This window comes from Solea senegalensis, linkage group LG10 (genome assembly GCF_019176455.1).
Source record: "Solea senegalensis isolate Sse05_10M linkage group LG10, IFAPA_SoseM_1, whole genome shotgun sequence".
NCBI lineage: Eukaryota > Metazoa > Chordata > Actinopteri > Pleuronectiformes > Soleidae > Solea > Solea senegalensis.
In genome coordinates, this window is record NC_058030.1 from 5,276,400 (window position 1) to 5,289,567 (window position 13,168).

The window sequence follows — 13,168 nt, forward strand, 5'->3', positions numbered from 1 at the left end:
TAACAGGAGTTGAATTGAAACGAAGAGATGATGCGTGAAGTCTATCATTTTAAATGCATCGATGGTCTGAAGTATATGAGGCGGAAGAGGAGGGAGAGGGTGGAATGGAGGAATGGAAGAAGGAGAGGGGAATTAAAGGGGAGGAAGAGGTGGCTGAAGGAAGTGATGATTTTTGCTGCTGGTGGTGGAGGAGGAGGAAGAGGAAGATGCAGCAGAAAAGATGGGAAGGGCAGAGCGAGAGAGAGAAAGAATCAGAGGCATGAATGCATTCCTGGGAAATGACGATGGTCACCATGGCAACTGCAGCTGAGAATCACATGATGCGGAGAAGTGAGAGAGAGGGAGGGAAGGAGGGTGGGTGGGGTGTGCCAGTGGACAACAGAGGAGGAGGAGAGAGAGGGAAATAGATGGTAATGAGGTGAAGTAATAAAATGGAGCGCTACATAGACATACTGCAGCAGTAGCTGTCATGACATGAAAGGTGCTGTGTACAGTATGTAGAGTCACAAGTGTGTCTGAGTGTGTGTTTGTTTACCGTATGGATTGTTTTTCTTCTTTTTTTTAATTACGAAAGATAAAGGTCAGACAGAGGGAGGAGCTGCGAGGTGTGATTGACATGAAGGATGAAGCAGCTGATTAAACACAAATTCTAAAACAGAAGCAAGAAGTGGAAGGATGGGAGAAAAAATGAGGCAGAGATTGTTGCTGGGTCTTTTCCTCACAGTCAACACACACACACACATGATCATCTATACTGTACATTTGTCATTGCCTGTTTATATACTTTTTCCTGCAGGTGCTGTTTCTTCATACAAGTGACCTCTACTCTTTTTGGGATTGCTCTAACACAGCTAGTAGTGCATACTTGCTGTGTTACTAGTGTTGTATTTACATTTCAATACTAAACGTGCACTAGAACATGATCAGAACACAGTTTATCACGGATGACAGATCGCATTACGTGATTTTCCGTATTCCCTTAGCGTCCTCCGCATTAAAAGCTCAGCTTCAACTGTTCTCTATTTGTCAACAAAGAATGAAAAATTGCAGCAAAAATGTCAGTCCCGCAGAAGTCAGTGGGCGGGCACTGGCGCCGGGCTTCTGCATGATGATTGGAGCAACTGTCTGAAAGGCGGAAACAGTTTTTGATTGACAGTGTTGCAGAAACATACACAACCTTGTTCTAGTTGTTTATTTACAGAATTTATGTAATAATTTACGTAACTGGGCCTGAAATGAGCTTCCCCTGTTTCCGCCACTGGCTCCATTTGTATGTTGTCTTTCACATCCGGCGAGGACCCAGAGGCAACACAAAGAGCTCGTGTTTCTTGACCTCTTTACCCAATTTGGTCATGTCCAGGGCCTCGTCATCTTATGTACATGCAGTCAAGTATCTGGTTACTGTCAGTCTCTTGCACTTACTTCATTTGTAAAACACGATGTAAAGAAGAAGCCTGTGTTACCTCAAGGGCTTTGAATAGTCAGAGAGCACACGAGCCCTGCTGCAATCCACGTCAACCAGAGAAACCACATTTATGACACCGACTCTGTTGAGCTCTGGAATTTTCATCCGTCGTAAAGTAAATCCAAACATTACACTTCAAGATTGACGACAACCACCAGTTGAGAGCTGATTTACACATTTTAACAAAAAAAATGGCATTTAGCTTTGTCACTATCAGCAAAACACATTATCCTTTAGTGCAGCAGTACAGAGTGAGGTGGATGATACAGATCCAGTGCTGGTGAAATTGTCGCAGGAAGAAATAAGTGGCTGTTTTGGTTAAAATTGCATTAACAGCAACACTTATAATAATCTTTATGATGACACTGAACACTGAAAGCCATGTTACAATGTCAAGGAGCAGCAGGCTATTTCAGGCCATAGAGTCACAGAGTATTTTTTTTTTTTACTGAATCTCAAATAATCCAGCCAACATGGCAATTCAATAGCAGAACACTTGCTGTGTCACCAGCAAAAGGATATTCAATAAAAATCAATAAACGATCGATAAAATCTATTAGAATCACATGTAGGGATACTCGATTATCTGCACGATATCGGCATATACTGTATTGGCTAATTGGCATCATGTATTATTGGATATAACATTTATTTATTTTGCTCCATGAAAAAACTGTATTTCTACATCTGATGTTACATGAGTAAGCAAAATATGATGTTATTTTCACTAGAAATTAACATCTACAGACTCAATAACCTATGCAGTTGGGCGCAGGGAAAAACATATATACTGTATATCGGTATAAATATTGGTTATTGGGCCAAGTGTTCCTTTAACACTCATCACATATGTGTTGTGTTTCCTTAGATAAAAGTTAATGATTTAATGATAGAGATTTAATGAGGTAATTATTATTAAATGATGTTCCCTTGACAACTGCAGGTCAACTGTTACCATGTACACAACCACACACACACATACAGAGAGCGAGCAAGCAAAATATCTGCTTAAACAGTGTCCCTGTCATTGGCTGTGAGTATGAAGTGTGTCTGTGGCCCACTGCCCAGCACTTAAACTGTGACACACACTGTCTGGAAACACACACACACACACACTCGTTCCTTATCAGGCGTTGTGTAGCCGCTGACAGAGAGGACAGAGCATCAGGAAGCCGGACCAGAGCTATGGTCCTTACTGAAACACATTTACATCAAATCAAATCTCTTGAATGGGGATTGACGCTTCGCAGATGGAGAGAAGGCTTCCGCTTAATGTTTAGAAGAGATCGCGTCTGGATTTTTCACGGTGTCCCCACAGGCCACAAGATCAGACTGTGGACTTCTGTTGATATGTGTCTCATGGACTCTGTCACTGCCGCAGCGACTTTGTCGGAGACGGTCTTGACCAGTGTCAGAGGGCAAATAAATCAAGTGTGGCCCCCTTTCATGATTATTTTAACCAAGGCTCACTCTTAAGAACTAAGAATGACACTATTCATTTTTATTTTTAACCCCGTCCTTAAAACAAACACAAACAGATGGCTTCGAGGAGAGAGACTCATTCCGTACTACTTGATGGTCACATGAGAAGCTTGAGGCACTTACACCTGGCATTAAAATGCGTTTTCTGTGATCAGATTGCAATCAGATAGTGTCTGACCACTTGTAAGTACAGGTTTAAATACACCCGAGACACATTGAGGACAGATTGTTATCTGATCTGCCAAACAACTTCCTGAGGTGGTCAGATTCATGGATGAGTGTAAATGCAGTCTCTGATGCGTCTCCAGAGCATTGCCACTCCACCCAAAACAAGTATGTGAGTGGAAATATGGCTTTGAGCACAGCTGCGTCAAAAGTGCTTTGTTGTTGTTGTTTGCTGCTAGAAAGCTTTACGGAAGAAGAAGGGGAGGCGGCATCTGAGCGTTATCAGATAGCAATCAGATCTTGATGTGGACACTTGTTAATAGCAGGTGTAAAATGTACATTACAGCACTATCTGATCACACAAAACGCATTCTAATGCCACATGTAAAGGAGGCTAGTTCCGTATTACTGGATGTCTAGTATAAACTAGATTTTCTTTTTTAAACCTCAGAATTTGTGCATGTTGTGCCCCTTGGAGCAGGACTGTATGCTTTCAAACCAAGATATTAAGCTGCATGGATCCGGTAGGAAGTAAACAGCAAGGGATGACAAATTTAAACCACCACAACACTCCACTACCGGAAAAGTAAAATTAGCAAACACTACTTCTTTGTAGCGTTTGCTAATTTTACTTCTCTGGGATGACAAAGAGACACTGTTAGATCAAATCACGGGCTGCTTCCACCACCGCCAGACACAACGTGTTGCGTTCATGGTCAGTGCTTCTAAGAGAAGTAACAGTGACCTGTGTTTCTATTGTGTTTTCTCAGTGTTTCTGGTGCGACCATGGGCTGGCCTATGAAGCAGTGTAGACTCAGGTGTCTCCAGCCTACTACCGGACCAACATAAAAAGACTAACAACCACTCACATTGACTTTTACAAACATACAACACATTAATTCAATTTAGAGTCTCCAATTATTCTAACTATTGTCTGCGTGTTTTACAAGTGTGGGAGGAAGCTAGAGAATCCCTGGAGAAATCCCACGCAGACATGGAGAGAACAGCTAAACTCCACATACTGCAGAAATGTCCCTGTCAAATTGGGAATGTTCTTGCTGTGAGGCACCAGAGCTAAATACTGCATCGCTGTAGAGCCTCCCTCCTATTTTTCATCCTCCCTTAAATAGGTAACAGTCAAAGACCACACTTTACATATATGTAGTTTTAAGGTTGCAAAGGCAATATTTTTGATTCTTGACAGTCGCAACACAAGCTGCCTATCCACTCACACAAAGACTGGAAATGTTCTTTTTTACATTACCTGTGCTATCACCCCCTAGTGGTTATTCAATTAACAGTTATTTCCTGGTTAGTCTCACCCTGCAAACCAGCTGAATTTTACGATAAAAGTCCAACAATCTGTACCAGAGTGCTGTGATTGTCTGTTGAATCCAGGGGCAGATGTAAGGAAGGAAAGAAAGGAACAGATGCAGAAGATGCTGCTCATGTTGGTGGTGGTGATTGCCTATTCACCGTCCAAGCTGTGGAGCAGTTGAATAGTTAGTGGGTCTTTCATCTGACAGAAAAGACACACAGACACACACATTATTATGTGTGTGACTTCCATTCATTTGGACAGTCTAAACAAAGCATTATCCCTTTTAATAAACCTCAGCCTAACCCATTCCCCAGAATTGAGGTTCTGCCTCAGTAGGACCAGGTTTTTGGTTGGTGTTTATGTCAGAAAAGGATCCTAAAGAGGCAACAAATACAAGAACACACACATAGACTCCACCCACAACAACAGAGAGCAAAACTATTACAGAAACCTCAAACGTATGAGGGACAATAAAGTCTAAGAAAACTTAATCTAGTGACAGCAAAATCACATCTGTCAAAACAAAATGAGAAATAAAAATTAATTAAAAAAGAGTTATTCAGTCGTACCTTCACCCGTCGGGCTGTACCGGGAGAAAACAGCGAGCAGAAACATTGGCTGCACGTTGATGAGAGCTGTGAGACTGAACCACAGCGATATACAGCTCGCTCTCTCCACATTAAACTGCATTAGCAGCATCGTCAGTCGACAGCAAAGCACCGCTACGAACCATGATACAGGGTACAATTAAAATGAAATTAAAAAACGTGTGTCTGTGTGCGTTAAATGCTTTTCACGGTGGGAACGTGAAAAAAAGCCAACGTTAGCAGCTAATGTGAGGCAAATGTAGACACGCTTCTCATATGTTCTTTTGCTCTCACACGTTCACGCCCCGGTGACAGAGTTAAAAATGGTTTGTCACAACGGTGAAGCTCATGGCAGTGTCACGGAGGTGAGAAGGGGAAGGAGGAGAGCAAGGGTTCTGAGAGGAAAGACCGAATATCTGCTAGTAAGAGAAGAGACAGGAAAGCAGAATAAGACAGTGGCATTGAAGGAAAGGAGAAACCTGATGCCAGAGAAGGACAAAACAACTGTGGTCACAAGCACAGGAAGAGGAAATGTGAAGGGAAGCTTTGAGGTCAGACAGAAGGACTCAAGCACATCGATGCAAATGATAATGAGGAATGACTAAGTGAAAGACTGGATGAGGTTATGTGCTGGTACACTAAGGTACAGGAAGGAGCGCACAGATCCGCGGAGATGTTTAATGCACAGCAACGGACTGGAGGAAGATTGACACCACGTAGTTTATCTCGTCATGGCGATGAACAGATGGAAACAGGGTGGTTTAATCGCACTTTAATGATTCTGAATCTATTGATCAAATCCTAACATGAAATGAAATCGTCTCTTAGGGAAAAAAACAAAGATGCACTGTTGAGATTTAAGTATTCCACTTTGCACCAAGGATGTAAAGGGTTCTTCTAAGTGCTTTGTGATTAACTTTGCCCTGACCTGCTTTTTCTTGTAGCTTTGAGGGGAAAACACGGTTGACTGCTCACTGGGGGGCTGTGCTACATGTACGCCTCATTTATTCATTATTCAAATAAACAACACATCGGAAGTTATATGAATGAATGACTTTCTTTATCATCTCAGTAAATTTCGTCTAAATAAATGAAGTCATTATTCTACGCTTGGACGTATTTAGAAGGATAAAGGGTTAAAGGTCACCTCTGTTGTTCTTAGTCACTTTGGTGGCCGTTATTCAAATCTTCAACTCAAGAACCGTCAGGAAGATTGTGACCATATTACTTTTTAGATGAATAGTTGGCAGACGTAAACAACCATTTGGTTATAAGTCTCCTTTTTTTAACTCTGCTGTCACTTTGGTGTCAGAAAGAGTCATAAGGGATTTGGCTGTGGAGCTAAATGGATTTTGTCTCCTTGGAAGCAGTCCATAAAACACATCCCTGTCTGTGTGATCACTGCACATTATTTACTTTATAGTGAAAACGTGCTTAGGTTCACAACCTCAAAAACACCTCTATTCACCCCAATTCCTTTTCTTTTTTATTAGCCATTGGGGGGAGGGAGGATGACAAGATGATTTATACATTGATCTATATATTATTTAAACAGCTTGGGAACTTGCTTTCTAAAAGGTTCATCGTCACAGAATGGATGTCATCGTCACGTGGCTCAGACTTTATACAATAATAATACATATGAGGCCTGGAGATGTGCTTTTGAGCTGTTTTACATGACCTGGGGAGGTCAAGAGGAACAATAAAGTGGGTAACTGTGGGTACATGATATTAATAAAAATGAAAAATGGTGAGGGATGTAGTAGAAAAGAAATAAAAGTAAGTGAGGAAAGATTTGGGAGAAAAAAATACAGAAATGTCCTCCTTATGTTGAAGAAGCCTTTGTTATCAGCTTTATTTTCCTGAACTTTCTACGTAGATAATCTTGTGTATCTTTTCACTAGATTAAATGTGACTGTATTGTATTGTGTGTGTATGTTTAATTGTGTGACTTCCAATCAGGTTAGAGCTGGAGTAGAAACAAAAGCGCACTCCAAATCAAATCTCAAATGTCAAATCCCCCCCAAACTCTTGTAATCTGTTATTATCTCCCCTGGATTGTTTCGCCCTCTGTTAATTTCTGCGGAGAATGTGGAAACTCAAACACATTAGTGCCTTCAGTTATTGTAATTTAAGCTGAAGGAGTTCTGATGGAAATCTGATTGTGACGTTCGGATGAAATTACAGTAGCAGGAATAGCAACACTGACCCCAATCATGTGCTGTTTTATTGGATTAAAAAAGCTTCAAATCATTTATGGTTTAAGGTGTAACAATATACTGCTGCAGTCATGGAGTTTGTGGGTACTATGCTACTATGTTGTATTGATTTCACTTGTGTTGTACGTTGTTTAATTCCATTTGCTGACTTAACAGTCTCTTAGGCAGTGCTTCTTCTGTCACATTGTTAAGACATATGTTTTAACTGTTTAATCACATGCTGCATGTTTACATATTTGCAAATTCTGTCTAAATTAAGAGAACCACCAGTGTTTTTTTTTTCATTTAAATGCAGGATTATACTCTCTGTTTTTCAGGAAAAATATAATTAAATATCATAATAATTCCACAAATAATAGGCATTACACAACTAACAACTACTTAAGTAATAGTCATTAAATGCAAACAAATAAAACCTCCTAGCACTCGTGGATATATTCAAGGCTGGACTCGACTGTAAAAGGACCGTCTCACACAGTTAACTCATTTCTCATCTCTAGATTAAGCACTGCAGGCCACTCAGCAGTTTTTTTTTCTTTTATATATACAATAGCAGTAAAGCAGATGTTTTTAATGAAGCACTTCATCTTGTGGGTCACTGCTGCTGCTACTGCTTATAAAAACCTCACAGGTCCTAGTGTGTTATCTATTTATTTTTTGTGTTCAGGTTAATTAAACAGTTAGTTTAGGATTCATTGTTCTATTCTTTACAGAGGCTCTGATTTCATTAGGGTTTTTTTTTTAGTGTTTTGTGTGTTTTCTGTCTATGTTTGGGTGGTATCAGGTCAATGCTTCTCTGTCTTAATATCAGCTTTTATGGTATTTGCATTATGTTAACTACTGTTTTATGCAATAATGATCATATTGGAGGAGGCCAGTGTTTGGAACAGAAATAATAAAGTACAGCTGGATTCAGATTAGTTTATGGTACTGGCTTTTTCATTTTACAGTTCTAGCACTGCTCAGCTCAGCTCGACTCTACTCGTTTTTTTTATGGTTTTCCATTAGAGATAGTACCTGATACCTTGTGCTTTTTTCAGTACCTGCTCTCCAACACCAGCAAGAGCATTACAACAAGCATACATGGCCGTGGTCCATCTACAGACCGAGCAGCAGCTACACATCACATGATTGTCTGTGTCGCGTATAAAACAACGTCAGGGCGGTTTCCCGTACTATGACGACCTTGTCCATGTTGAGTGGGTGCTAGGAAGTGATGGAAAATGTCTGTGTCTGATACCCAAATCTGAGTCGAGTCAAGTCGAGTAGAGCGGAGTAGTAAGTGGGATCCTTGCAGCAGGTTTACTCACAGCTAAGTGGCTAGAAGGATTTTCCGTAAACACCGGATGGCACGTCCCAAGTAAATTGAACGGTGAATTATAATCTTTCAGAAACCATCAAAAGACATATGGTGCTGTATAAACACACAAAATGACAAATTGTACTAATTAAAGTTCACCAAAAGCATCAATATGGGCTAAATAGTGAGTATTCGAATAGTGTGTGTGTGCAGCTGAGCGCACAACACCAAACTCTTACAATCATATGACCTCGGCAGCTTAACGTTTCAAGACACTGACTCTTTTTCAGTTATGTCACTTATCAGCGGCTAATCTTTCTGCCTGTTTGTGTGAGGGGAACTCAGTGCAGACCACCAGACTCTGTCCCCGAGGCAGCCAGAGCCAGATCACTGCCGCTCAGCAACACTACCCCCCCCACCCCCCCTTGGCTCAAACCTTTGTTAAACAAAGACAAAAATAAAGCCCCGACTTTCTAAACTCAGCTGGCTCCTTTTGAGTTCATCGAGCCTTTTCTTGAAGATACATGAAGCAACTCTCCATAAACTGCAGTGAATTTGTGTTACCTCTGTCTCTGTACTGGCTCAATGACACATGGATTTTAAATTACACTTAAGTGGAGGTTTTCCAAGCAGAAAATGGACCACTGATTCTTCTTCTGTCTTTTCATCTGCCTTCAGTCATTGTCGCTACCTCCATCCCATTTTTCATCTTTTCATCTTACATCGGTGTAAACCCTCCTCCTCTGGGTCACACAGGGTTTTTTTTTTTTTTGTAGGATACGGTTTAAACTGATTGTATATGGAGTTGTTAAAATAATGCTGTTTTTCCCCTCTTGTGTGTAACCTGTAGGCGGATGCTAAGATGGTGTGTGATGTCGTCAGTCGCATGGAAGACACGGAGCCTTACTCCGCCGAGCTGCTTTCTGCCATGATGCGTCTGTGGTCTGACTCCGGTATCCAGGAGTGCTTCAGCCGCGCCCGCGAGTACCAGCTCAACGACTCAGCGCAGTAGTACGTACAAGTGCTCGTTTTTTACCCCACCCCTTATAACTTGGAACTTGGAATTACTAGGGTTATGCTGCCTTCACGTGCTATCCAGAAGATGATACCTCCCATTTGTGAAATCAGAACTACGAGTGCTTTTGTTGTTGCAGAGAAACGATCAGTTCACACACCACACCTGACATTTCTAACACTGAGAAACAACTCTTACTTATTGTCCTTAAACTTAAGGATTCAAGTAAATATTCAAAGACAAAAAAACAATGTAATCAGAGATGGCAGACTTCACCCCGTTCACGCAACAAGCCTCTGGAGGCCTCTGTTGGTGATATTGGCAAGTGCAAGTGCGGACACACAAACAAACAGACAGACACACACTGAAAACAATACTTCACTCCCACTCTGTGGGATATGCTGTATGCATGTTCTACATAACATTGCACACAGACTTACTCTAACTTATTATTACACGAATGAAATGATTCACTTTAAGTTCTGTCCAGGACTTTACAAAAAAAAAGAGGAACATTTGCCTAGTGTGCTCCATATTATCTTATAAACTGTAAAAAAATATAGAAAGTGTTTTTACCAAATGTCATTAATATAAAGAAAATTCCCAGTCATATAGAAAATAATACAATTGATATACTGGACTATTAGGACTATTCGTTTTTTTTCCAAAAATGACCTGTAAATTTGTTTCAAAACTAATTCAAATCTTTGTCAAATTTTAGTGATTTCCCTAGCCGCTGTGTCCGTTCAGATTATCACAGCACTGACTTAGCATTGTAGTATACATATGTGTGTGTGTGTATTTTCCAACAACCTTGCATATTCCTAACTTTCTAAGTTGAAAATCAATACATCTCTTTAGCGACTATAAAAACATACACATGCGATCACTCACTCACAACACCATCAAAACACACAGTCGATCGCGCTAACAACTACCAGGCCTGATTTACGCTCCGTGGCCGTGTGTGGGTGGAGAGAGGGAGAGAGAGAGGGGGAGGAAGGGAGAAACACAGCAGGAAAAGACATTACTCTCAAGTGCCATGTTAGTGCATGTAGCCCTAATTCAATTGTGAGCCATACATCCAGGAAAATTACAGAGTGACGTAAAGAAAACTTGCAGTAAAATGATGGACTGAGTCAATTATTGATGTTTCTGTGGGAAGTGCACACTCTGTACAGTACTTCATTTAGCTTCAATGCACTGCACTGTATGTCATATGACAAGTGAGCTTTTTAGGAGGGAAACAGCTAGTTCTAGACAATTCTAAACAGCAAAATTAAACAATGCCAAAAATGATTATTATGACTGACAAGCTAACAGGCATTTAAATGTCGTCAAGTATATAAAACCATATATATATATATTTATGTTCAATGACAAAAGTAAGAATAAAACTGTATCATTTGTGTTAAAAGACATCAAAATGAGAATCTACCATTTAGAATTAACCTATTGAGCCATAATTGAGCCATAATGCCAACACACCGGGTCCATGCACTATGCCTTTTCATTAATTTTCACCACACCAGACCTCCATGCACAGTTTCCAGGGTTTTTATGCACGTTAACCCCCTAGAAAGTGACCACACTTTCATGCCCAGGGCCCTAATAAGAGAAGATGAAAGGATGTAGGGAAAGAAGAAAGATAAGAAAGCATCACAACGATTACAAGACTACAAATCTACTACGAGTAACCAAGCAAGAACCGTGATGAGAGAAAGGAAGGAGGTGAAAGATAGAGAAGAGAGAAGAGAAGAGAGTCAGGGAAAACATTTTCCTGTCAACATTTACATGTGGTCAATTAACTCCAACTACATCCACTCTGTGAATGTAACTGTGTGTGTGTGTGTGTGTGTTAAATGTCACATTAAAGATTGATGCACACTTCCTATTATGTTGTGGCCTGTGGAGCAGAACAGTTTCACCAGCCAATGAGCTGATAGGACAGATATCACATGATCAGACCACACTGTGTGTGTGTGTGTGTGGTCTGTGTGTTATGTTGGGACCTTATGGGGACAAAAAGCAAGTCACCATAACGGTGTAAATCTTATGTTGGTGTGGTGTGTGCGCTTCTTTTTCAGACAGTAAATGTAGGAAATTTGCCCAAAATTAAACTCTTGTTTCAGTGTTTAAGGTTTACATTTGTCACGTGTCAGTTATGCATTTCGCCAAGAAGGGCATTGCTTCAGTAGAAGGTACGGTTGCCATGACAGTCACTGTGACCACTGATACGTGGTTTTCAGAATCACACCGGTTACATAACTTGCCATGTGGCCACACCGTCTGTTTTCATAGACACAAAATCTGATTTAGTTACAGCAAATGGCATATCATCAACACTTAGCTGGAAACCGAAGCTGAGATTGTCTACTCTGGACGGCAGCACCGCAGAGTCAGGGATTAGCAGAGTCGTATCACATGAAAAGGTGAGAGTTAAATGACAAAGCAGAGGGTTTGGTATCAAAGGAGGGTATTCGAGGGCAAAGATGATGTCTCCTCGCGGCAGCGCTGCTCAAATGAATGAGGAGATGCCACATTCAATGCATAGACTTTATGTACTGTTGGGAATAAATAGAGAAATCCTGCACTTTGAACTTTTCATGTTAACGTTTAGTTTTCTTCAGTGAGACAGATATTGTGACGTATCGCTATGTGATTGTCTTCCAATATATTGATAATCGCAGAATCGATGCACCGTGATATTATTGGTATCGTGGATGTATCGCGTATCGTATCATGTCAGGAGGAACCCTGTGATTCCCACCCCTAGTGTCAATCACTCTGGTGTCCACTTATACTGTTTGTGCTGTACTTCTACAGGAACATAATATACAAAACCATTAGCCCTCAGAACAGTGTCTTTCAGTGGAGTTGCTCCCTGGTGGCTATACATAAAAATCTTACTTCCTGTTTTGCTTCAACTGGCAAAGACTATGTCCACTTTTTATATATACAGACTTTGGCCCAGCCACTACAATCTTAAGTCGTATTTCCACCAAGTGGGATTGTTCTGTTCAGTTTGTTATGGTACATATTTTTGCATTTCCATTAGGAATAGTGCCAACATAACCAGCCCTAAAAGGTTACTTTTTTGGAACCCTTTTGCAAAATGCAAAATGAGCACGGTGCGAGCTAGACCCGCTCCACCTATGACAGTCAACTGAAAAACTTCACTCCCTTGTGACTGGTGTTTCCCGCAGTCAAGCAGTCAACTCTCATGCAAAGCTTGACGTCTTGTTGAGATAAACAGGGGTTGTCTGTTGTGTTGTTGTTGTTGTTTGTTGTGTCGCATCCAATGTCGTCGTACAGCCATCGGACACAGCCCACACCCTACATGTACAAGTAAAGGTGCGGTTCTCAGTCGTAACACCGGCCTGACCGAGGGCTTTATCGCTCCAGAACATACTGTTACTGTACCATAATGGAAACACACACATAACTTCAAGTGCACCACAAAAGTGATCGTGATCGTCTTCTCTCGAAATGTTTTATGGAATTGGCAACACGGTTTATTACCTGGTGGGGGAAAATGACTACACCATTGCATCCCACGTAGGAGTCATTTGTGTGGTATAGTGGTCGTAATTGTGCAAGCATGTAATGTGTGT

General features: G+C 40.9%; 1 protein-coding gene across 2 annotated transcripts in view; it reads left to right on the forward strand.

Moving 5' to 3' along the window:
- Positions 1–13,168, forward strand: part of LOC122776356 (guanine nucleotide-binding protein G(o) subunit alpha) — an 86,736-nt gene that overhangs the window by 50,808 nt on the left and 22,760 nt on the right. For both annotated transcript variants that reach the window (XM_044036849.1, XM_044036847.1), the window contains exon 4: positions 9,390–9,550. In XM_044036849.1, coding sequence (XP_043892784.1) covers positions 9,390–9,550 — 161 coding nt within the window. The remainder of the gene's footprint in view (positions 1–9,389; positions 9,551–13,168) is intronic.